The sequence below is a fragment of the Coptis chinensis genome, chromosome 3 (genome assembly GCF_015680905.1).
Source record: "Coptis chinensis isolate HL-2020 chromosome 3, ASM1568090v1, whole genome shotgun sequence".
NCBI lineage: Eukaryota > Viridiplantae > Streptophyta > Magnoliopsida > Ranunculales > Ranunculaceae > Coptis > Coptis chinensis.
The window spans coordinates 113720193-113745608 of record NC_141458.1 but is presented as its reverse complement, the minus strand read 5'-3'; the positions used below and the strand labels follow the sequence as shown (position 1 = coordinate 113745608).

The 25416-nt window shown below is 36.3% G+C and overlaps 2 protein-coding genes and 1 long non-coding RNA gene across 18 annotated transcripts; 1 reads left to right on the top strand and 2 right to left on the bottom strand.

Annotated features, from left to right (window-relative positions):
• Positions 1-434: 434 nt before the first annotated feature.
• Positions 435-4701, top strand: LOC147513165 (uncharacterized). 16 transcript variants are annotated; one of them, XR_015215233.1, is made up of 8 exons: positions 601-1112; positions 1259-1304; positions 1854-1944; positions 2198-2336; positions 2417-2494; positions 3331-3456; positions 3789-3850; positions 3935-4598. XR_015215233.1 is itself a non-coding variant. In XM_086596184.1 (7 exons), exons 1-5 carry the CDS (start codon positions 835-837, stop codon positions 3355-3357), a joined length of 684 nt encoding a protein of 227 aa, XP_086452310.1. In that variant the 5' UTR covers positions 435-834; the 3' UTR covers positions 3358-3456; positions 3789-3850; positions 3935-4701. The 16 variants fall into 16 exon arrangements, 3 of the variants coding, with proteins under 3 accessions (XP_086452310.1, XP_086452309.1, XP_086452308.1); XR_015215231.1 differs by having other exon boundaries at positions 601-1158; XM_086596184.1 differs by lacking the exon at positions 1259-1304 and having other exon boundaries at positions 435-1158; positions 1854-1972; positions 2201-2336; positions 3935-4701.
• Positions 4702-12251: 7550 nt separating this feature from the next.
• LOC147513164 (uncharacterized) lies at positions 12252-13034 on the bottom strand. Its single transcript, XR_015217349.1, has 3 exons — positions 12897-13034; positions 12601-12783; positions 12252-12507 (listed from the first exon to the last, which is right to left on the bottom strand). It is a non-coding gene; the product is annotated as an uncharacterized LOC147513164 (long non-coding RNA).
• Positions 13035-16501: 3467 nt separating this feature from the next.
• LOC147513163 (uncharacterized) lies at positions 16502-17495 on the bottom strand. The gene is made up of 4 exons (XM_086598868.1): positions 17286-17495; positions 17129-17194; positions 16738-17036; positions 16502-16655 (listed from the first exon to the last, which is right to left on the bottom strand). Exons 1-3 carry the CDS (start codon positions 17493-17495, stop codon positions 16812-16814), a joined length of 501 nt encoding a protein of 166 aa, XP_086454994.1. The 3' UTR covers positions 16502-16655; positions 16738-16811.
• Positions 17496-25416: the final 7921 nt, after the last annotated feature.

Sequence of the window (25416 nt, the reverse complement as noted above, 5' to 3'; positions counted from 1 at the left end):
TCTTTTCTATCATGTTAAATTAGTGATTCAATGTTTTAACAAAAAAATAAAAATAAAAATCAGTGATTCATTGTCTATTTAAAGATCCCAACAGTTTCACCTTAAAATGTTTGGGGTGAGAGAACACAACATGAGATGCCCCCAACACAAAGAAGATGTACTTCTAGATTCGCGTTCAAAACAAGAACCCATGAATTTGAACTTGGAAAAAAAAAAACAACAACAAAACAACAACAACAACTAAAGCACTATGCTTTTGTGACTTTGCAACATGATTCTAACTAAACATATTCATAATAGTTGAAAACTACAGTAGTCTAAAAGAAATTCAATTGATTGTAGCTCCTTAAGTTCAATTAAGTATGTGGAGGTGGTGGTATTTTTAGAGAGTAAAAAGAATGGGAAGGAGTACAGAGGAAGAAGAGAGAAAATGTGTGTGGGTGGGAGAAAATGAGAGTAACCATTTCTAATGATAAAAACCCAAAACTATAGTTTAAACTCCTTAATAGTATTTCAATTATATCAATTATGTTATTAATAATGTGAATTTATCACAATTTATATGTTTTTGTGTCCTACAAACCTTGAAGATGAATATGTGCATTAAATCATCAATTTTTCATGGAAAATGAGTTAATACGATTAAAGCCCAAGTTTCAAAGAGAAAAAACCTTTAAAATCATAGTCAACTCGGACAGAAAAAGAACATAAAATCAACAGAATTTCAATAGGCAGTATTTTTGTTCTCAGATCTTAGAATTGGACTTATTTTATATATCGATATGACCGGCTCATATAGAGCTTTCTAGGTTGTGTTTGATAGCTCTATTTGCCATGGCAAATGCAAGTAAATATCACTATTTATTTGTTTCTCACTGTTTGATGTGTTTTTTTGATGAATTGCAAATAACTTTTGGATTTGCCATTATTTTGATGGCAAATTTGACTCTGGGGGAGGTAGGTAAATTTTGCCACGACAAATTAACATACAAATTTTGCCACCAACCAAAAAACAAAAAACAAAAGCCAGAGAACATCTCATCGTCTCTCCCTTGGCTCTTTCATATCTTGGTGAAGAACAACAATGGAGTCGCCCCCAACCTGGTTTGCCGGTCTCTCTCTCTCTTCTTCTCATTCTCCCACACTGATTTGGAGTTGGTAATTATCCAATCAGTGAAACTTGATAATTTGAAGAGTTCTTTCGAGTTTTCTTACTTGAGTTGTTTCTAACGATATTTCTTTGTTGGTAATATAACAGCATAGCCCTTTGATTGAATTTCATCATATTAGTATTGGTAATTTTGGTAAGAATGGAGTTTCTGTTTTCTTGGTATCGAATTATTTCTTTTGGATTAAATTACAGAACATAGGTTTTTAGCTTCTTTGTAGGTTGTGGGTATATCTGTTGCCGTATTGAATGGGTAATTAATCTAGTATAGTGCGCTTCTTAGATCAGAATAAGGATATATGAACAATGTCACCACTTGTGGTTTTCTTTGATTTTTTATTATTATTATTAGATGAGCTGTAAGAGTTCAACAAGTGAAATAATACACCCACGAATGTAGATATGTGATCTCTTCATTCAGATTAAACTAGGAATTGTAGTGATTATTGCTTGTTAGTTTTCTATTTGTGTAATGGCATCTCTTCTGTTGAATGTCAATGTCTAGTTAAATATGGGTATAAGAATTGTCTCTTTTATATTTACGAGACTTTTGTTGAGTTTGCTTTGAAATTGGGTTCATAACTGTGATAGGGGAAACATTCTTTGTGGGTGATTGTTACCTGTAAAATTTCTTTGTTATTGATGGAAATTTGGTTGTGTGTGAGTGTGGTGGTGCTGCTGGTAGTGTGCTGTGGTAGTGTGGACTGGTGCTGCAGGTAGTGCTGCTGCTGGTGGTGGCTTCTGCTGCTACTGCCTCTGCCTGCTGCTGCTGTCATGTATACGATTTTGCTTTTGTGCTTCTTAGTAATTTACTCGCAATTTGCTTTACATGTCACATCATATCTTGCATTTTGAATCCCCAAGTATGGATTTTCAAATTTTATTTTTGCTCCATCACTTAAAGTTGGTTCCCTTAAAAGTTTGTCAGAACTTAAAACCAAAACTTAATTAGCACTAAAATCAGATAGTGTAGTTTTGACCTCCCAATAGCTGGTCGTCTTATTATGGGCCATTGTTTAACTGGAGCAGCAGCACTTCATTCAAAGAGCAGAGTGCTCATGTGACTTCTGTTAAGAACATTCTTGAAAGCCATGCTAGCTATTTGATGTCGGGGAAAGAACTTTCCAACCTAGTTGCATTCGTGAAGGGAACCCAATTTGATCTGGTGGTGAGCCCCCTTTTTCTCTAATTGGGTTATTTTTGTTTTTATCTGTTTTGTTACTAAATTATCATTCCAACTTATTGTAGGAATACCTTCAGCGAGAAAGAAATGGATGTGCTCACTTGGAGAATTTTGCTTCTGGACTAGAACTAATTGGGCAGAAGGTATCCACAAGAAAGTGACTTTATTTTGTGCATGAACATTGTTAAGTGTTTATCATTTGTAAGATTCTACAAGTTACTGAAGATCAAGCTAGAGGAAATCAAAGTCCTATGTCTAAAGACCAGCTGATTGTAATTAGTCAATTTGCAAAAAGAACATGTAGTTGTGAGTGAGCAGGATGTTATAATTGTGGAGGAACAAAAACTGCTTGCACTAATTGTAGTTGAGGAGGTGGTTCCTTGCTCCTTAGATGGAGTACAAACCCTTTTAAACCAGATATTTGCTCCTAAGATAAGTGGACCACAGTAGAGAAGCATAATAGAATGACCAATATAGTAAGAAGATACTAGAGCTCTCTCACGGTAAGTTCATTCTACCACATGATGTAGTATGATAAAGGAAGCAATAGACAAGTGTACAAACAAAAATGGCAGACATCTTTATTTCGAAGAAGCTGGCAAAAGTACGAGACACTGCTAGTAGAAACTAGGAGCTCCAGGAGCAGAAGATAGAAGCTAAAAGCAAAACTAGTTTAACTCCTCGGTGGCAGTCTTTTGTGATTTTATCTAATTGTAAGGCTGTGTTACTATCGTTACCAGCGCCTTGTGTCAAATAGAGTATGGTGTCTGAGGGAGAGTGTTCTTAGAATTATCTTATCGATGAAACTGATTGGGGTCTGCGTAACCCCAGTTTACCTTTCATCAAAAAGAAAAAGAAGAAAAAAAAAAAGGAAAAAGTAAAACATTTTTACGAGCAAAAAATGTTGACAGTCGTAAAGCTCTTCATGATTGAAGATTTTGTATGGCTTGCTAGTAATTAAACTTTTCTGTGTTTGCAGCTTCAAATGGATACTTTGCAGAGCTGACTTGACGGAGTTGACGCTGAATTTCTTCTGTCTCATATGTGCTCTGTCAAATTCAAAGAGTGGATAGTTGTTCTCGCAACTTTGTTAAGACGTTCAGAGGTACTACTGACTTCCTTAACCCAAATGTGTTTCATTTTTCTTTTGCTTCCTATATACCTTCTTTTGGACATGTAAGTTGGTGATTATTGTAGAATTTTTAGATATTCTTTTGATTAGAGATTCAGAATTGAACACCTTTCAATTTGCGTTGGTCTATAAACATGAAATTGTACACAACAACAAATGTCCATCAAAAAGAAAATGCATCAAACCTAAAGATTTGTATGTGGCAGTTATACTAGCAAACACATCAAACAAAGGAAACCAAATATCTTACTAGACACCCATTCTATTGACCAGAGCATTTTGAGAAAATGGTTTATTTCTCGCAGGTTCTTTTTGATTTTTTCGACATGATATGCGACTTTGGAAAGCATATAGCATGACTCTGCAGGTGCTTCTTTACTTCAGAACTATCATGATAATTTTACTACTACTGCTTTAAGAATCATTTCTCATTCTTTTGTGTTATTTTTAGTCGCAACCTGCATTTTCTGAGTACAGTGATTTGTTAAAAGTGTTGGAAGAGCAACTTCCAACGGTAGGAAGTTCGGAAGAGAGATGAGCCAAGTTGAAAAAATAGAGGGCGGGCTCAGAACCTCATCTTCTGTCAATGAATCCCAAGTTCAGGTTGCACATTGGATTCTCCAACACCAGATTGGATTCACCAACACCAGAGCACATTGGAATATACATCTACAGATTTACTTCCAATAGATGTGATCGTACATTTCCAGATCCACCATAACAGATGATGTTATACATTCCATGGATGCAGTGCTCGCCCTGATTTTGCAATTATTGGTGATGATAGGATCCTTGGACGTCCTACACGATATTGTAGGTCCTAGTCTGCCTTGTAAATAGCCACCTGAACATGTACCTTCACCAAATCTTGTAAAGGCATGAGAGTAAATTATCAAGGAGAGGTCTTTGTTTGATTATTTTTGTTCTCACTGTAGATTGAGGTCAGAATGAGGGTTAATTATTGGTTGCTTGTCACATGTCCATTGTAAGATTTGATGACCCGACTCCCAGTCATTTGTAATGCTATTTCTTAACTTAGATGCACTCCGAAGTCCTAAAACTGTGTGGTGGTGAAAGATTGCTTAGCAATATATGGTCTGAAAGTTGTACAGTGAGTTTGGTTGTTTGTCCATATGTTGTAAAATTGCCTAAGCTACCCGACAGTGGCAGGAGAAGAAGGGCTGATAGAAAACTTTTCAATAACAATAATGTTGGCTATACTTGTTTTAGTTGTAGTCTGGAAGCTTTTCGATTGAGAAATTTAACTAATGGAAACAGATTTAACTAATGAATTTGAGGCAGTTACAATGGAAACAAATAATCCATATGTTAGTACAGCCTCTTTTTGATTGTTTTGTCGCTGGTTTGGTAAGAGGAAACTCTATATCTATTTGTTTTGATATGCAAGATATATTTTGAACTTTCACTCGTCATTGTTTTAAGTATATTAACTTAATTTGTATACTTATATTAATTAGATATGACAATGGCGATGGACAATGTTCTTATTGATATATTCCATAGCGAGCTACTTCTAGGTAGGGGTGTCTCTTTTTGCCGAATTTCCGATTTTTCCGAAATCCGACCCGAAATTGGTCTGGCTTTGGGTGTAGTTTTCATGGGCCGATTTTCCGATTTCGAAAATTCGAAAAAAAATTGGATCGGATTTGGATATAATTCTAAAATCCGATCCGATCCAAAAATTCGAAATTTCGATATTATTGCCAATTTATTACGAAAATATATACTTCTCTCACTATCCACTTGATTAGATCTCGACCGTTCATTCATTTTCTAGTTTTTACTTCCAAAACAAAACAAAAACATAACCTAGCCGCTACTTCCCTACTTGAATTGGACCACTCTACTTTGTCATTACACCGCCCCCGCCATAACAACAATGATATGAAAAAAAATGTCATTGAGTCATACAATGACTTCGGACTAATCCAAAAGCCAAATTCAATAGATAGAATATTATGTAAAGCTACTTTTGAGTCCAAGACCATAATCCATTATTTATCGCAGACACTTCACGCTTCAATTTCCACACACGAAAAAAAGATTGAAACATTACAAATACCCGGACCTCAACGAATGCAATGCTTGCTATTGGTGGTGCAGTTTCTTTTCTCGCTTTTTTCTTGGATCACTTGTTTGAATGAAAATGGGTTTTCTCAATAAACAAGTGTGTATTGTTGTTGGTACATTGGTGTTGTGGACATGGTTTTCTCTCCCTACAATGAACATTGGCGTATGATATTCCAAAAATAATTGAAAGTAAAGAGATCTTTGAAAATTTACCAAGTATTCGAAATTTCCGAAGTTATTCGAAATTTCGAAATTGGAAATATATTTTGAATCCGAAAAAAAATTGGATCGGATTTGGCTAGCATATTAGGTTCCGAAATTTTTTTGGAAAAATTCCGAAGGAGGTTAATCCGATCCGATCCGATCCGAAGTCACCCCTACTTCTAGGTCATAAGAATGAGAACGGGTTCCTTCCAATATCAAAAGAGCGTGCAAGAGAAACACTCCAAAACAAATTTACATGTGGTATCGACTTGACTATTAGTCATGTAATTCAGCGAGTGAAGATCTTACGATGGATAGCACGCGATATTGCTATGCAACAAGGGTTTGAATGAAGTTTTAAATAACAAAAAATCATAGCTAGCAACAAGATTTGGGATAAAGCCATAACACGTGATCCGAGTATGGGAAAATATAGAAATAGAATTTATCCAAAGTACAATGACATTTTATATGTGTTTGGATAACAATGGTTGTTAATGTCTATTGCACTTTGACTTTATTTTATGGTTGTTTCAAAAGACATGCTATTACTATTAATGTTGAATTGTATTGTTTTTAATTTTTTTTATTTTGTATTTTGTATTTTGTATTTTGTATTTTGTTTTTTTATATTTCATTACTATTACTATTTTTTGCTTTTTTTTTTATACTCTTTTTTAGTGTGATATAGGTGAAACCATATACAAATAAAATAAATTTACAAATAAGAATAGCTATAATTTTTAAATCTTAAATATTTTAAAAGCACAAAAATGAAAAAATGAAATATTTGTCGCGGCAAATTTGGACAATCAAACAGCAGCAAATGGTTGCAAATCAGGGCAAATGATATTTACCACAGTATCATCAAACAATGGTAAATTTAAATTTGCCACAAGTTATTTGCAATTGTCACATAGCAAATTTGCCAGTTGCAAATTGTGACAAAATTTGTTTTTGCCACAGCTCCTATCAAACACAGCCTAATGGTTCAGGCCTCGACCCAATCATAGTAGTAAAAGTGGACGAAAAGGGCATTGCAATAAATTCCAACAATTTTGATCTTTTTGGATTTAATTCTTTGGGCTTTAAACTTGATTTAGCAGCCCAAAACTTAGTTCCCATTAGGGCAGGGATCGGGTCGGGTTCGGGTCGGATATGGCTATATCTGAATCCGAATCCGAATAATTTCACAGTATCCAAATCCGAATCCGAACCCGATTATATCCGAAATTTAATATCCGAATCCGAATCCGACCCGAACCAGACCGAATCCGACTAAGCCGATCGGATAACACTAAAAAAAAAAAAAAACCCAAAAATTATATCCGAATCCGAACCCGAACCCAAATCCGACCCGAATACATAAACGGATATGAAAATCGACCCGAACCCGATGTATTCGGTAATCGGGTCGGGTCGGATTCAGGTCTACCCAACCCGATTTCCTGCCCTAGTTCCCATGCCTATGCACGAAAATTGTAACATAAACCTCTAGTATATAAATAGTATTAAGGTAAAATCTTATTATCTTCTTCTCCCTCATTAGTTGTAGTTAATTTTAGGGTTTGTAGTCACTATTACTCAACCATTAATAAAACTTCCACATTTATTCTTCCATATAGCCTAATGTCTTTTTTTTAATCATATTATTGTTATTCTTCCAATGACAATAAGTTAATTCTCCCATTAGAGGGAGTGATTATGAAGCCTAATGAAGAATATATTACTTTAGTATAATTATTTCATTGTGTATGTTTTTCAATGAGTTTGATGTATTGTGTGATTTACAAAATAAACACATAGTAAATTGAACTAGGGATTTTGATAAACCGTAAAATACAACTAGATTTCTCTAACCTATTCTTAGGTTATCAATTATTTATTTCCTACTCTCACATGTATATTCATGCAATATATAGAGTACGAAATCGTTGCACTCTTAACTCTCTAGACTTAAACGATTTCAACTAATCAAACACAAAGAAACAATGGTGAGAGCAATATTTATGAATGTGAATTTATACTACGAAACTAAATATATGAATCTAACTTATACTAATTTAATTAAAGTAATTGAATATGACTTGAATAAAATATAGAGAATAATAGAGAGAAATTGAAATCCATGGGACTATCATGAACAAAAGAATGAGAAGAATACATAATAGAAAGAGAAGCAATTGAATTTAATAATAGTAACTTAAAGGTATTTTAATGGAGGTTTTATAAAAGCTATAATTATAAACCCTAATTACTTAAACTATATTAAACTAAAGAAAATGGAAGAGAAAGAACCCTAATTTATAACTAAACTAAAGAGAGGAGTAGCTAAGTTTTGTTTAGCCTTAACTCTCTTTATATAGGAGAGGGTTAGGTTTACAATTTCGTGTATGGGCTTTGGAGCTAAGTTTTAGGCCACTAAATCAAACCCAAAACCTAATTACTTAAGTCCAAAAAGGGTTTTCTGCGAGAATTTACTACAACACTATTTTCGTCCACTTTTACTACTTTGATTGGATCAAATCTTAAACCATTAGAAAGCTATTTTCGAGCCGGTCGTTTTAATATATAATAAAGCCAATTCCGAGATTTGAGTCCAAAGATACGGCCTGCAGAAAATCTATTGATTTTTTTGCTCTTTTTCTACATGCGTTAACTTTGACTTTTCAGTTTTGACTAGGCTTTAAAAATATTTTTTCTCCTTGAAACTTGGGCTTTAATCATCTAATTTCTCTAGCAAGCAATTTGACTTCTTTCTCTTGCAAAAGTGACGTATTTCTTCACATAATTGATTCAAAGACCTGAAATATACAAAAACACGTAAACATTACTAACTCTTATTTATTATAAACATAATTGACCTAAATATAATATTATTAAGGGGTTGAAACTACAGTTTTGGGCTCTTATCAAACCACCCCCAAACAACATTTTGCTTATTCTCAAACAAATATGTGAAATTAAAATAAGTGGCCAAAAATATATTGCTAACTACTCTTGTTTCGCTGAGTACGATTGCATTGACTATATGCAATAAGGCCTTAAACCACTAAGAATTCGAATTCCCTAGTGGACGAGTTATAGCCTCGTGAGAGTTTTCTAGATAAGGTACTCAAAAACTTCATTTATACTACAACGACTAAGAAATAAAAGTAATTGTCCCCTAATTTATCTCAGATATCTATACATCTAACTAGCATTTAAACAAGGATCATCAATCTAACTCTTAAATTAATACATGCATAATAATCAAATCATTTTAAGATAAACAACTATACAATGAATTATGATATGAAATGCAGTGGCAGGTCTTTTTCTAATTTTTTTGGGTAGCGTGCCTAAGTAGGTTCTCACAAGAAATGTGTCAAGACACATAACACTATGATTTTTCCACTCAAGTTTGCTAACTCCAGTGTGTAGTGAGCACACGTTTTCTCACAATCTCAATGACAATCCAAGAAAGTCAAGGTCGATCAAACACATCTACCACTTACTATCACACCAACCTATTCCTAATTGAGCTAGAGGTCTTTATTAGGTGATACGGGGCGTAAGTATTGGTTAAAGGATGAAGGAAATGGATATTCAAACAGACAAATCTGAAAAAATAGGGTCTTCATATTATGTAACTAGAGAAAACATCGTTCTTATTTTTCTTCTACACTTTGTTTCCATCCTTAGCCTTTTTATTTTGGCTTTTTGACTCCTTTTTTTTTTTGGAGTTTTTATTTTATTTTTATTTCTATTTTTCTTTTCTTTTCTTTGGATAGAAACTTTCTTTTCTTTTTCTTTTATGAAGCAACTAACTAATTTTTATTTACACAGGTTTTTCTATTCTCTTTTCTTCACTCATCCTATTTCTCAGACTTATCCAGATAGGTAGGATGATTTTATTTTTTATTTTGTTTTATTGGGTAAAGGATTTGTGGTTTGTGGAAAGGCTAATGAAAGACTCAGTGGGGTGACTAGCAGATAATAAATTTCATATAGGTGTGAATTTCTGGCTATATCGATACAAAGAGGACCTAAATTCTTACTTAGGATATGGTATGGTGATCAAGCAAGTGGATGTGTGATTTCTCTACTCGGAATTGACTTCTCCCTTGTGTCATCACTCAAATATTAATTCATATGGGCTTTTTGGCTAAACGCTTACAGGATATGTATTAAGTACTCTAACCTAGGTCTCAGAAAAATATTACCAAGTACAATCATAGATGCTCATGCAAGATGTTCATGAAAAAATGCAATGACTATTACCTACATAAATTAATCTAAGTTTCAAAAATTAAATCCTAATTCAAGTACTACGTAAGATTTCTAGACTAATATCATCATGGAGAATGGGACAATACCATTATCACTAAGTGCATAACATAAACTAAATTTTTATATATATATTTTTAAATTTTTTATAAGACAAATAATACGTAATATACAACCTAATATGTGCTTAAACATTTACAATGTGTTTCTATCCCACCCCCAAACAGAATCATGCTTTATCCCCAAAGTATGGAATGAAAATAAAGGATAGAGAGTGCCATAGAAACGTGCTTAAAAATGGGAGCACCTGAAAAAAAAGGTTAATCTATACTAATATAAAGAAATAAAAACATACACAACTCCTATATGAGTTCCTCCCGTTATGGGGATAATATGAAATAATAAATAGCGCTTGGGACATAAGCGGACTCTAACGTAAATAAAATAATACCATACGTTCACAAATCTGCGCCTATCATGGCTCCTATTGGATTAGCTTCTGAAATTTCATGAAATAGTGAATTTCACGAAATTAAGGTACCTAATTACATTATGCATCCCAATAAAATCAACAAGGCCTATGGATTCTATATTTTGATATTTATACATGTAATTTTAATACGTGAACGTACAATGTGCTAAAATTAAATATACCACCCCCAAACAATTTGGGAAAAGGGGGTTCATAAAACAATTCAATAGCATAATTAAATTATATAACTAACTAATTTTTTTAACATTTTATAAAGAAAAGAGCATAATTTACATCCTAAATTAAAAGTGCCTAATTTTTACAAATGTTTCTATCCCACTCCCAAACAATCGAACGTTTTGTCCTCAAAGTGTAAAGAGATAAGGAAATAATTTACCATATAAACATGGTAAAAATTGGCAGTAACTGTAACAGAAATATTATAAAGAAAATATGATAACATGAAACACAATTAAACTGTTATGTACTAACTAACATGGACTCTACTAGAGTAAACATGACAGGCAAAGGGTGACAAAAAGATTTGAAATAAAATACCAAAATACACCATCCCCAAACAAAATTTAAAAACTATTTTTAAGTTTGAAAATTTTTGTGGCCTATACTCCAAAAAGGTGGTATCTTACAAAAACTTGGGTATTTTTAAGTTGTTTATGTGTGTGTGTGTGTGTGTGTGTCGCTTACCATTTATCAACAACCGAAAAAATTGGTGGTCTTTCCATAAACAACTATCACAAAAAGCACCCCTAAACAGAATCAAGCACCAAGATGTCCTATGACGTGGCTTAGTGAAATTGGAGTGAATTCTGATGGATCTAGAACCTAATCGAGCATACAATTTTTTCTTTTTTCTCCTACGAATGGGATGGCAAGTGAATGACCATGAGAAAATAGATGGTTTTGGAAAATACTTGGGATGTGGATAACACTACAAAAAAACAGGTTTTACGCCACGGTCCAAAACCGTGGGAAAAGGGCTTTTCCTTTTCCCACGGCTTTGGACTGTCAGAGGACCGTGGGCTTTTTGTGCGTCGGGAATGGTCTGCCGACAGCCATGACCGTCGGTAAAGCTCACCAATAGCGACGGTCTTTGCGACGGTCATTGCCGTCGGTATAGCCACGGTTTTAACCCGTCAGAAAAGCCATCGGAAAAGGTCAGTATTTCCCACGGTTTGAGTCCGTAGGTAAAGATTATTTGTACCGACAGTTATAGGCCGTGGGTAAAGATATTTCCTACGGTCTTAGTTCGTGGGATTTGGTGTTTGCGTCGTGAATTTTGGTTTTTGGCTGGTTGTTATTTGACCGTGGGTAAAGTGGACGACCGTGGGAAAAAGTACTTTTGCGACGGCTATGGGCCGTGGCAGAGTTATTTATTGTTTTAAAAAAAATATTGATATTTTAATTCCTGTTGGGTCATTTTACCTGCAATCATCAACAAAGACCTAGCAAAACTCCCCTAACCATCCTACACCTCAAAATCACCATTTCCATTCATCCTCATCATCTTGAAAGAATTGCGGTTGAGCTATAAAAAATATATATAATTACAAGGTACGGAGAAAGCAACAAAGGAAATAGAGGACATCTCAAGTAACTAGCCAAATTAACTAATCACCGAGAGGCAAGAAGCCATAAATAGCATAAATTACACTACTAGCACAAATTTCAATATAAAGTAAGATAAAAAAAATGCACTTTGATTCGTTGCTTATTTTATTTCAAGCTGCAAATACATCTCTAATTATTACACATGAGAGGATAACTTACTTGTAATGGAGTGCCAACAAGAAGTAAACGTGTTGGCAGGGATATCTATCGAGATCTCGCGCTAGAACTGATTCCCTGTCTTTCATTCGTTGTGCTTCGTCGATTATGATATACTTCCAATCAATTCTTGATAGCTTCGACCGGTCGTACATAATAAATTCATATGTGGTCACAAGCACATTAAATTTCAACACACAGACCTCATATAGGACAAGTATCAGCATTAGAAACATTACTCCACCAGATTCCATATCAGGTCATAAAAAAGAAAAATAGAAAGTATCAGTCTCTACATGAGAAAATAACTTTTAGAGCACTAAACACTCAGCTGCGAATGAATAAATCTTCAACGGCTTCACAATCAGATGAATTGTAGAACCATATCCCATTAACTTCTTGGGCAGCATTCTTATATAGCAAATATGGGATCGTCATCTCGTATTCAAATTCTCCCAAAAGATCCTCCACCAAATTATCTGAAAGAACATTACAATTTCAATTAGAAATAAAGAACTCTTTTCATATAGAGAAAATATTTCCTGTTACTTTATTGCATAACTTGACACAATTATTTAGAAGTTGAAGTTACCATATCGTGCTCCAACCCCTTGGCATCCTCATATGAGAATTCAAGTGCCCCTCTGTAATTAGCCTCATTTAAACACCCTGCAGTGATAGTATTCCAAGTGACGGTAATCACACCTTCCTTTTTCAGTAATCCGATAGATTCCCTACACATACCAAAGGGGGAAAACGTTTGCTTAAATGCCTGTGTCAAATGATTGAATACCAAAATCAGAAATGCAAGGTGTCCTAAACCAAAAACTGTATGTATTGTCTAGTCTTGGATAGTATCGATGAAGATGTTGAATTTTGACAGCTTAAGGACTAAAAAGCATAAATTGTGTGTGTGTGTGGGGGAAGAGATACCTGATTTTCTGTAATGGTACTTTAAGATGCTGGGCAAGTTCATTTATATGTACCCCCACATCGCCATCACTGAAATTAAGGCAAAGAGATGCAAACGGACCAAAATTCATTAGTAAGACACTTCAGAGAAATCTAGAAAAGCACTACATATACAATCTGCACTATCAAAGACCATTCACACCAGGTGATTAGAAAGGAACCAGACACATCTAGTGCACCATGATCATTATAATTGTCCGCAGGAAAAGAAAAATAAAAGGGGTAGTTTTGTCGCCTAACTTACAGGTTTGCAGGGAGCTGCAAATAATCAAGCACCATCTTAGATGTCCCACTGATTCCGTTGCAACTATATTGTTGCTCAGAAACCTACAAATTGGAAAACATTCCATTAAATACATTTGAAAAAGAAAAGGAAATTGGAAGGAAACGTAAGACCCAATTCGTTTCGTGTCTTGCTTGATTTGGAACAGCTCCTTGATATCCTGTTGACCCAGCTCCTTGATATCCCGTTGACAAGTTTCACTGTGGCGAATTGGTCGCATGGGGTTGAGTCTGTGCACTACCTTTCATCTGGTTTAAACGGAAACACACCACATTAATAAAAAAATGTAGATGTGAGGCGTCAAAAGCATACAAAATTATGTTAAAGATAGACATATTTATCGAGATAAGTGACAATTACCTGTAATTTAGAGTTGTAGAGGTGCACATATATGCACTCAATGAAGTGGTAAGCGATTTCATTAAAGTTTGTGACAAGCTTGAAAAAGAATGTTCAATCTCAAGATTTTCCTTTAAACAAACTAGCAGCATATCGATAGTAAGTCCCTCCCCCAATAGGATGCATCCTCCCTATAGAATCTAAAATGTTGAAAGTATGAGACGTTTTCAGAAGCTGATCATACCTAACACGTTGGAGAGTAACCATTCATGTTAACAGACTGATGGAAGTATAAATCTAGAAATAGCAAGAAGAACGATCAACAAATTTCAGATTAAAAAATCGTACGCAGGGATTGCAAGACCCAGTGATAGCAAGGACCGAGCTTCTTGATCAAAAAATTCAAAGTGCTTTTGTAGATGATCAACACTGGCATGTTCCAAATAATAAGCACTCATTTCTTTCCTGCAATGAATTTGGTTATCAGAATTAGTTGCACCTTTCAAAGTTGACAAGTATTATCCATGTGCAAGTATGAGAAAACTAAAACCCTTCTACAGAAATAGGTAGCTCTGTAAAACAGAGGAATAAGATTACAGAATTATTAAATAAAAGAAAAAATAACAAAAAAATTATACATACATACATATATACATGCAGGCACCAAAAATGAATGACATGAGAAAATTTAGTACCGAACACGATTATGCAAAGATAGAGGATTACATAAAGATATCATTAGAAAATTCCAACAGGATTAAACATATTACATCCAACCAAATAATAACTACTAGCTTTACTAGACCAAAAAGTTGCATATCATAGACAAAGAAGTAAGCAGATTGCAGCAACTATTGATAGATCTTTAGTCATTAATTAGTTTGCTTACTCGTTCTCCATAAAAAGCTCTCCATATGTAATTCCATCAGCATACTGAATTTTCTTAAAATGATTGACCCCCTGAAAATTAATTTTTAAATAAAATGTATCAGAGTACCGAACAGAAAATAATGTCTTAGGATACAACAATATTTTCTTATAGAAGGTGCATAAGCAGGGTAGTGATATTAATCAAAGCTCGCCTGAAGCAGCATAAGCATACGTTCAAGGCCATAAGTTATTTCCATAGAAATTGGCAACAACTGAAGACTGATGTAATGGTCTCTTCTCAACCCATTTCCAGCGACACAACAACCGAAAGTCTGGCTATCTTGACCTTCATGCTCGATATCATCATCTGCTATTACCGAAGCTGAAGTGCTAAAACAAAGGCATTCTGTAAAAAGCCTCCCAGGGCTAGCTCCGCATGGAAAAGTGACATTTTCTGGATGAAGGAAGGGATCAGACTTCTCGTGGTGTCGGCCAGTCGGCAGTGTCCCCTTTCTCTCTCTGCTGGAATTTCGCCATTGGTCCTGAATTATAAGCCTTGGACCTGCTAGAAGCTAAGCGATGTAATGGTCACGAAGCCATTTGACAATTCCGTCGGACATCTATAGGACGTAAAGCGGTCCGCTTCATTACGAACAAAAGAAGACCTTACTGTCGAATAAAACTCCGACAAACACCCAGCAGACTCGACCCGTACGACAGAATCCCCAAATAGAGTACATAACCGAGCAAAGATCGTACAAATTGTCCTAGCCAACAACCCAACAATCTTATCATAAGTCTGATTCCACAACGAAACATCTTTAAGATGCCTAACATCCTGCTTATGCCACGTCAATTTCTGCTAAAACACTCTCCGACTCTCCTCATGTTGATTCTGTTGAAGCTTCCTCGACGTCTGTTCCAACTCATTCAAAACTTGACATCGCTTGCCGTAGTTTCTTGACCTGTCCATTAAGTTTTTCCTTCCCATGATCTCGCCACCAGTTTGGGTTGTAAATGAGGTCTCTCCAAGAGCTCTCCACAGACTCTATCTTTCACCCCATTCACTGAAAAAAAAAAGAACTTCCGCTTCGTGCAATAGCGCATCCAGTAATCCCCAATACTGTTGTAATCCACCACCTCGATGCCAACCAAACTTTACTTAGTGAACTTGAAATTTTAAAAAGAGTGAGATGTAAATATTTCAAAGTAGAATAGCACATACCTAAGTTTCAACATTCCTTCAAGTCGCCACCCTTTTCCCTCCTCCTTTATTCAGGCTTGGGACCGACAATGCAAATAAATTTGCATTGGCAGAGTTAAAAGGGGGTTAGTACAATTGAGTAGAGTCCACTACCTAAATATCAAACACATAGACATACATACATATGCAAGTTCCACAATGAAAAAAATAAAACTAAATAGATAAATAAGATAAACTATTCCATCTAACAAAATTATCCATAGAAAGACAAAGTCTGCACAAAATGAAGCTTACATGTCTAATAAAGTACCTTAAGCTTACATGGAACTCAAAATGAACCTTACATGTCTAATAAAGTACTTAAGCTTACATGGAACTCAAAATGAAGCTTACTAGTTCAAGTTTGCTTCCTAACAACGAGGAGGGAGAAAATTGAGAAACGCGCTTTAGGCCATATAACATTTCGCCCAATTTGTCTAAGGGTTGAAAGTGGTTATATGGTTTCGATTATCTCACATGAGCTTTTCGATAATCGCTTCAATGCAGACTAGGAAATTGCCCTCCCCTACGGTTCTTCTACCAATTTTATGTCCTGGATCAACATTTATCACCCTCCCAGATGCAACTTTTCTCAAAGGCCAATGAGCTCTAACATCCACTTCAACATCAATGTAATTGCTTTCCTGAAAAACAGTGCAAGAAACATTACTAGTCGAGTATACATGTTTCATTAAGAACATAAAAAAAATTAAATAGATTACATACATTGGAAATTGTGTTACGTGAAGAGAATCCAGAAGAAGAAGATGGTCCATTAGGGGTAGTAGGCGTGATTGGTATCATATACGGGAGAGAATCTGCACTATTTGAGTCAGCTGATCTACTTGCCCTTGAAATTTGTTAGTCACCTGATCAAGTTTATTTTCAAACAAGGCGGCTAAGTCCGAAGTCGCCTTCACTTGTTTCTGATTCCTCTTGACATAAGGAGACGAGTTCTTAAATTTTGATTTGGAGCAACCCGATCCCATCAACCGCATGCGACCTCTACCATCCTTGCCAAGAACCTATTTAATTGGAAAATTTTAATTTATGCTTATAACTAATATTCTAGACTAATAATTTACCTTTTGAAAAAAAAAACAATTAAATTTCAAACCTCTGCCACAGCATCACAAGTCGGGTCTAATTGAGGATTGGAGGCAGAATGTTCACCAATCTTATCCTATTGATAGATAAACATACCAACTCCGGTTATCAATACCATATATGTATGCAAATTGAAAAATCACAAAAGGTACCATATAAAGACTTACCGCCAAATCTTGTCTTTGCGGAATTTTGTTTTTCCCATGGCTATGCATGCCTAGGTATAGGTCACCACGGAAAATTTCTACATCTGGCACACCTCTTTCCTTTGCAATCTCATGGCGAACAAGTTGTGCCGGTGTCCTTCCTGAGCAATTGGGTTTGCATTTTGTTTCAGCGATTAATTTTATTTTTCGCGACTTTTGCCTACACGTCATTGATAAAAATCAAACCGGTATACAAAGAGAAATCACAATTTATCGGACAACATACTATCAAATAGGTAATGTAAAATGATTGGGTATGGTTTACAAACCTTAAAGTCGTCTGAATTACAAAGCTCCACAAAAGCTCTCCAATCCTCCAAAGGAATGTCTTCTGGGGCTTCCATTGTTCTCACTTCTTCTAGATCCTTACCATCAAGGTATGTCTTCTTTAAGTCATACTTGCGACTCCTCCAAGCAGCCGTTATCTTGTCTCGAACATAATCACAAGCAACCCCCTCATCATCATCATCACCCTCAAATTGAAACATATTATTCAAACTATCAATTATGGTTTTATAAGGGAAGATATCATTCTCAGCACAACCTATGATCATATCTGGAAAAGATTTATAGTAAATCGGGATCTCGCGCTTAACAAGTGTAGCAATTTCACTAGACAAGTGATGTACACCCTTTTTAGGGGAGCAAGGCTGCAAGGTGTCTTGATTAATCGAAGAACAATTTTTTCACCCGGTTTCAACCTTTTCGAAAAGCGGTATAGTTGGGCCTCTAGTATTACCCGACCTTCGCGTGAAGTGGCGGACATACGATCATAAAATGGGTGGAAGTCGAGAAGCAAAATGTTATGTAGCCTAATGTCGTAAAATGTTATGTACCCTACAGGAACTCCGAAGTGGAACTGAACTATGTGATGTCTTTGCCGCTAACCATTGTAAATTACGATATTAAAAAAATGCATTATCAAACAAATAATCACGTGGGGACGTACACTAGACAATGCCACAATAGCTAATAATATTTTCAGCAGGTCAAGTGTTTTATGCGGGCTACAAGTCAAGATGTTTAAAATTGAATAGATGTCCTTACAGAGTTAAAATAGACATGCAATACGTCAAACAAAAAAAACGCATATGTAAAGGAAAAAGTTTTAAAAAAAAACATACACTTATTTTAAGTTCCAATATATAGATACATACATTCACTTCTTTCTAAGTATTTTTCTTCGCCTAGGAACTTCAACAGCCTCAACCATGTCTTCTTGGTCATTAAATATCACTTCGTCTTCCATTCTAATTGGTTCTTGATTCACTAGCCCCGCAAAGGATTCATCCACAACTACATCTTCCGACACCAATCTTGTTGCATCTAGATCAGAGTATACCCTTCTTGGAACCTCAATCACCGCATGCCAATCAGGATTCACTGGGTCTTGAGAGTAAAAGACTTGTGATACGTGCTCAACAAGAATAAATGGCCCGTCACTCCTTTGGGATGACCCATATATATTGGACAAATTGACCAACAACAACTTTGATTCATTATCAACCTTCACACCATGTTGGAGCTTAACCCAATCACACTTGAATATAACTGGTTCATAGTCAATACTCCGGTACTCCAATTGAATGATTTTTCTAATAACACCATAGTATTCAGCAGACCCATCAATTGGATTCTTATCCTTAGCACTCGAGCGAAAGGTAGTTGGGCACACGGTAGAAACTCCACTGTTCTGATTTCGTTTAGTCATCTCGTAATCCTTGGTGACAAATAAAAACCCATTCACTTTGTGTACTTATCATAACCCGCCTCTCGTGTTGGTCCCCTTGCTATTTGTATGAGCTCATCATCTTTCGGGTTTTGAGCGTCAAGTTGTCTCCTTAATCATGGCATGAACTCATCCTTTTCAGGTACTTTATACTGCCCTGCCCTTCTCCCCATGGTCCTCCTACATGTTTCGAGGAAGCTATCGTACTCCCTAAAGTGAGCAAATTTCTCATGTAAAACACATACAATACAAAAATAAAATATGGAATTGAAAAGCACATCCACAATGTAACAACACGAAAAAAATGTACTTTTTCCACATATCATACTTGGGGTGGCTTTTAAATATCCATTGTCGTGCTTGTTCCCACTCAACACCTTCTAGAAGATAACGTTTATGAGGACCAAGAGGACCAACTTCATCTTCCTCACTAACACTAAGAATCGAACCTGGAGGTATTGTTACCGTAGAATCCTCGGCATCTTCATCTAGTTTTTGAAGGATGCCACCCCCTCCTTCATATCCTCCACAATATGTCATTGTTTCCTCCTTCAAATATCTCTCTGCAATGCAACCTGCTGGACGTGCTTTGTTCGTGATAGAGTCCTTGTAGGTTTTCATTAACCTTCGAGTGCTAGAATGAATTAGGAAGATTCTGTAAAATAAATTCTAACTATTTATAAAAAATAAAAATTATTGTACCTTTCGAAAACATACATCCACCGGTAGAACACGGGTCCCAAAACATGGGCCTCATATGCCAAATGAATAGGCAGATGCATCATTATGACAAACAATGAAGGGGGCACATTTTCTCAAGCTCACATAAGGTTCGTACCATACCCATCTTAAGTATAGTCAGCGACTCAACATCAATTCTCCTCGAGCATAGAGCACGGAAAAAGGTACAAAAACTTAGTAGAACATTTCGAGCCTCTTTCCTATCTTTATACGCATGTTGGATTAATACCGGGAGCAAATGTTGCATTAAAATGTGATAATCATGAGACTTCATCCCTTTCAGCTCCATAGACGATCCTTCATTGGCGATAATCCTCCAATTACTACTAAAACCAACCGGAACACGCATATTCCTTAAAGTAGTAAAAAACAACTTCTTCTCCTCAGGTAATAGACACAAAACCCCACGTTTCTTCTTACGAGCATTTTCAGTCAACCAATACTTCTTTTTAATCCTTAAGAGCTCCAAGTCTTTGCGTGCATTAATGTCATCTTTGGTTTTTACTGTGTCCAACATCATAGCAAGAAGTATTTCATGATGTTCTTCTCAATGTGCATTACATCAAGGTTATGAAAGATGGGAAGCTCCTCCACATAGTCTAGCTCCTTCAAAAATATTGACTGCTTGTAGAAACAAGAGTCACTGGTATCATATTCCTCCTCAGAATCACCACCCTTCCCTTTCTTTCGTTTTCCCCATTTCACTTTAAGATGCTCGGTCAACTCTTTAACCTTCTCACCAGACAATCTGTACAATCTGTCTGGTGGTGCCCGATGTTCTTCTTTCTTGTTGAAAGTCGATTCTCTCACATCAAATCTGCTTGGATCCAATTGCCCTAGAAATCGCCTCGTGTCAAGATAAACATTTTTCCTCCCATGAACGAGTCTCAAAGTGGAAGTATTAGGACCACAAGGGAGGCAAGCAAATCTCCCCTTAGTCCTACAACCAAAGAGGTTTCCATATGCAGGGAGGTCATGAATTGTCCACAATAACACCGCACGTATGGTGAACACATCTCCCTTATTAGCATCTGTAAAGTCCTAAATTATTATTAAGGGTATTTTTGTAAATTTCATATCAAATCTAGGGTCGTTATGTAGATTGGTCATCGGGTTTATATTTCAAATGTACGTAACTTAAGGAAACTAAACTCCGACTCCTAAGCCACGTTAGATAAGCAAATCTTATACGAAAATTTGACCAAAAATGTCGGTTAGCGGTTTTCTGCGTTCAAAGCTGGCACGAGTTAACAGCTTACACACATGAGTGGGTTATTGTTATAGCCTGCGGTGAGATAGAATATAGAAGATTAAATTTAGCGGGATGGGTCGGAAAAATAATTACGACGCGACGTCAAATGAGTTAGTGGTTAGGAGTATTAGGACCTTAAGCCTAATTGGAATATATTGGGCTTGGGCCTTAATATATCGGCCCAAATAGAATGAAATCGCGAAACAGAAAAAACGCACCAAACAAAAACCAAATCGCACCCAATTTTCCCCAATTTCGCAACCCTTAAACCCTAGGAGAGAGAAGCCTCAAATTCTCCCAAATTCAGTGATCCAAACCCAAAATTCAAACACCCAATCCTTAGTAGCACTCAAATCAAGTGTGAAGCTTCGAAAATTCTTGGAGTTGCGTCGTGTTTTCGCGAAAGGTTAGTGAATTTCGCCTACAGTAAATAGTTTGAACTCGATTTCGATGTAGTTGGTTGTATTGATGAAGGATAATTGAAATGGGGTGGGTTTTAATGTCGGCAGTAGCTTGTTTGGAGAAGGAGAGCTTGCGAAATTGGTGGAGGAGAAGCTAGAGTGAGCGAAAATTGGTGGAACCGAAAGCTAAGGAGCTATTCTATCGACTTGGTAAGGATTTTTGTATATTCAATCTATTTTGGAGAATTGATGTTGATTCTAGGCTTGTTTAAGATCATGTCGATTATTGAGTGAATGAGAAGGAACACACACCTAGTTTGTGAATAGATTAATATGAATCGAAGGGGTGTAGAAGTAGTCGTAGTTGGGAAATTGGAATAGATAGGAGTGGTGTGGGCATAAGGTCCTACAGTGGCTGTAAATGACTACTGAGCCCTGTCAGAGTAACAGTGCTAGAAATGGCATGTAGCTCTGTTAACGGTAGTTAGAGGAAAATTTCCTGAAACCAAATTATTAACGTCGAGATTCTTCTCGACTTTTGTAGATAAGAATTTCCTCGTTAGTTTGATAAACTCTAACGGCCGACGTATACATCTGATGTTATAGGAGTGATCTCGAGTGGATTTGGTTAAGTGGCTTGATTCGGTTAAGTGGGCTTGAGGAGAACAGAGTTTGCTAAGGTAGGAACTTACATACCAATATATAGCATGCTTATTGTCATGCATGATTTGATTGTTTTAAATTGAGAAAAATAGTTTGCGTATCAACCATGCATGTATATGTGATATCCATGTTTTGCATTGTATTCCTCGATATAAACTATATATATGGATAGCTTTCGTGTGAAAGGGTTTTTGTGAAATTGGGGTAGCGGGGATTTATTTTCTTGTTAAAAGAGCAAAACTGGTTTTGGGAAGGGTTCTAAATCTCTTGTCTCGATGAAGGAGACAGAAAGATGGATTTTGTAATGCGGGTAAGGATTACCCGGTTGTTTGTAACTAGGTGTGAGGTTCTGGATTGTTCCCGGAATGGTTATTGTTATTTACGATGATTCGCCGTTTGGGAATCATCGGTTGTTATTTATTATGACTGGCCCGTTTGGGAGTCATAGGTTGCTTTTATTTGATTGTGGGAAATCCAGGAACTCGCACCTACATAATCAACAGTTTAAAAGGAAAACTAAATATGTAATTATAGTATTTTGAAATAACCGGTATATATATATATATATATATATATATATATATATATATATATATATATATATATTACTATGCTTATCACGAGGGGATTTGGAAAAGAATTGGTGAATTCCTATAAAGAAGGAACTGTTGTCGCATTCGAGAGAGGCGGTTAAGCTCTAGGATTCAACTGTGGTGTACACCTTTTCGAGGTGGTGGGCCACCTTTAAAGGGATGCATCACGGGATGTAGTCGGGAATTCCTTTTCTACTTTTCTAGATAACCATGTTTATGCGTGTGTCTTATTTGTATGGTGATTAGCTTGTGTGAGGTTACATGCTACCTCGATGAGGTTTAGGCGAGGAGTGAGAGTTTAGTCCTCTTGGATGTGTGTCGGGGATCGAAGCGGTCTGCGGTCGTCAAACGGTTGACCACCGTAAGTTAGGTGACAGCCCGTATGGGGTTGTGGTCACGGGGGCCCCACGAGCCCTAAAAGCTTTGGGGATTTTGTGTGTCTGAACACAACAACGGCATTTCAGCTCCCTACCGGTAAAATCGGAAAACAACGGTGCATGGTTTACCTTTGGAAAGAAATCTTGAACCGAGATTTTACTTTGTGGTAGGCTGAGTACCCGGTCGTACCCTCACCATTCTAATAGGATGCAGCGGCCACAATAGTTGTATGATGATTGTGAAAAACTCTATTTTGTATATCAATGAAGCATGTCGAGATGATTTCTGCTAGTTAGTGATGTATATATATATAGTCACGATATTTGAATACTTTTATAGAAACCCTGCATGTTTTAAATGTTTTCTATAAGTAGACTATTTATTGGTTATGTGCGTTTCTACTGGGCATAGTTGTTGCTCATCCTACTTAACATTTTAGACGAGCCAATTACGGATGAGGCTTTTCCTAACCCTAGCGATGATGGTTATGGGGATTTGGGAGGATTCCCTTATGCTTGACGAGGACATAGTCAAGTTCATATTTTGGGTTGTATAGAGATAGTCTAGTCATTTTGGTTGTATATATAGAGAGAACTTCGCTCATTTTGATGTAATACTTGATATATTTGAGTAGCAGTTACACTTAAACAGTTGGTGGATGTATATAATGTTGTTTAGAAAGTTGGTTTGTATATATATGGTTGTTGGAAGGTTGTAGTTTAGGATTTCCAGGTTATGACAGGTTTTAAGGTTTACAAATGTCGATTAAACAAAGGAAACTCTCCCAAAATTTCGGTAGAATCGGGATAGTGACCGCCTCGAGATTCATTCCACGTCCTCGGGATGTGTGTTGGGTCTCGGGGCGTGACAACATCTTTAACTAACACTCCGGTATCCCACAAAGACCGCAACTCAGCAACCAATGGCTGCAAGTAAACATCAATATCTTTTCCAGGCTGTTTTGGACCCTCAATAAGCAATGCAAGCATAGTGAATTGCTGTTTCATACACAGCCAAGGGGGGAGGTTGTATGTGACACACATTACCGGCCATGAACTATCGCGAAGTGCTTTGCATTCCAAACGGATTGAACCCGTGATTAGAAAGACCCAATCGAGCGTTACGAGGCTCTCGACGAAACTTGGGTATGTTTTATCAATATGTTTCCAAGATGAGGAGTCAACTGGGTGACCCAACTCACCACCCTTCAATCGGTTTGTAGAGTGCCAACACATTGCTTTTGCTACCCAATCAACACTGTACATTCTCTTCAACCTATCTGCTATAGGAAAGTACCGCAATTGCTTTGCAGCTTGCCTAACACGTTTTTTTTTTCTATCTTGAATTGTTGCAAACTTGTATCTGTATGAGTTACAAGTAGGACATTGTTCCAGAAATTCGTTATCTCCCCAATACAAGATGCAGTCATTCGGGCAAGCATCAATCTTCTGGTAATTCAGTCCCAAATCCTTAACAAACTTTTTTGCTCGATATGTATCTTTCAGGATCTTATTACCATGCGGTAGTACAACTTTAAATGCTTGAAGCAACTCTGTGAAACCTATGTCGGACCACCCACGCTTGACCTTAATTCGAATAGCTTAATTACAAACTTCAAGGCGGTGAAGTCTTTGATCGAGGGTATAAAGCACTTGTGGCCTCTTCAAAAATTTTATCCGACACCAATGGCTTTGCTTCATCATCATCGACTAGTCCCTCTTCAAAGACCACTTCCCAAACCCCAAGAAATGTATCCAAGTCTTCACCACCACCAAATTCTTCTACCCACGTGGCAAATGCATCATTCATATTCTCGAACACATTAGAATTCATATTGGACTCTACATGTGCATCTTATCTTTTCACCATGAAAAATCCAACGTAAATATGTTGGATCAAACCTCCATTTATAAACATGAAATTTCACGGTTTTAGGTGTGTCAATGCCTTCCCCATTTCTACATATGCGACGCAGACGCGGTATCAGTACCTTATTATGATGGTATTTTTTTGCAAACTCTAGAAACTCATCAACACCCTTTAGAAAGCATTCGTCATGGTGATCTAATTCAATCCAACTTCTATCGATTGGAGTAGAACCCTCCATGGTGTATCTAGGAATAAATAAAATATACACACAACATTCAAAAATGTTAGACATAATAATATATCACCATGCATATATACCACATTAATTCAATCTTGTTCGTATCTACAATACCAAAATGCCTAGAAGAATGCGTCGTACAAATGAATCTAATGAATGTGCAAATGGCGTCTGATTTCATGAGCGCTATTCTAGCTACAAATTTCAAACTTCCACAAGTGAAACTAA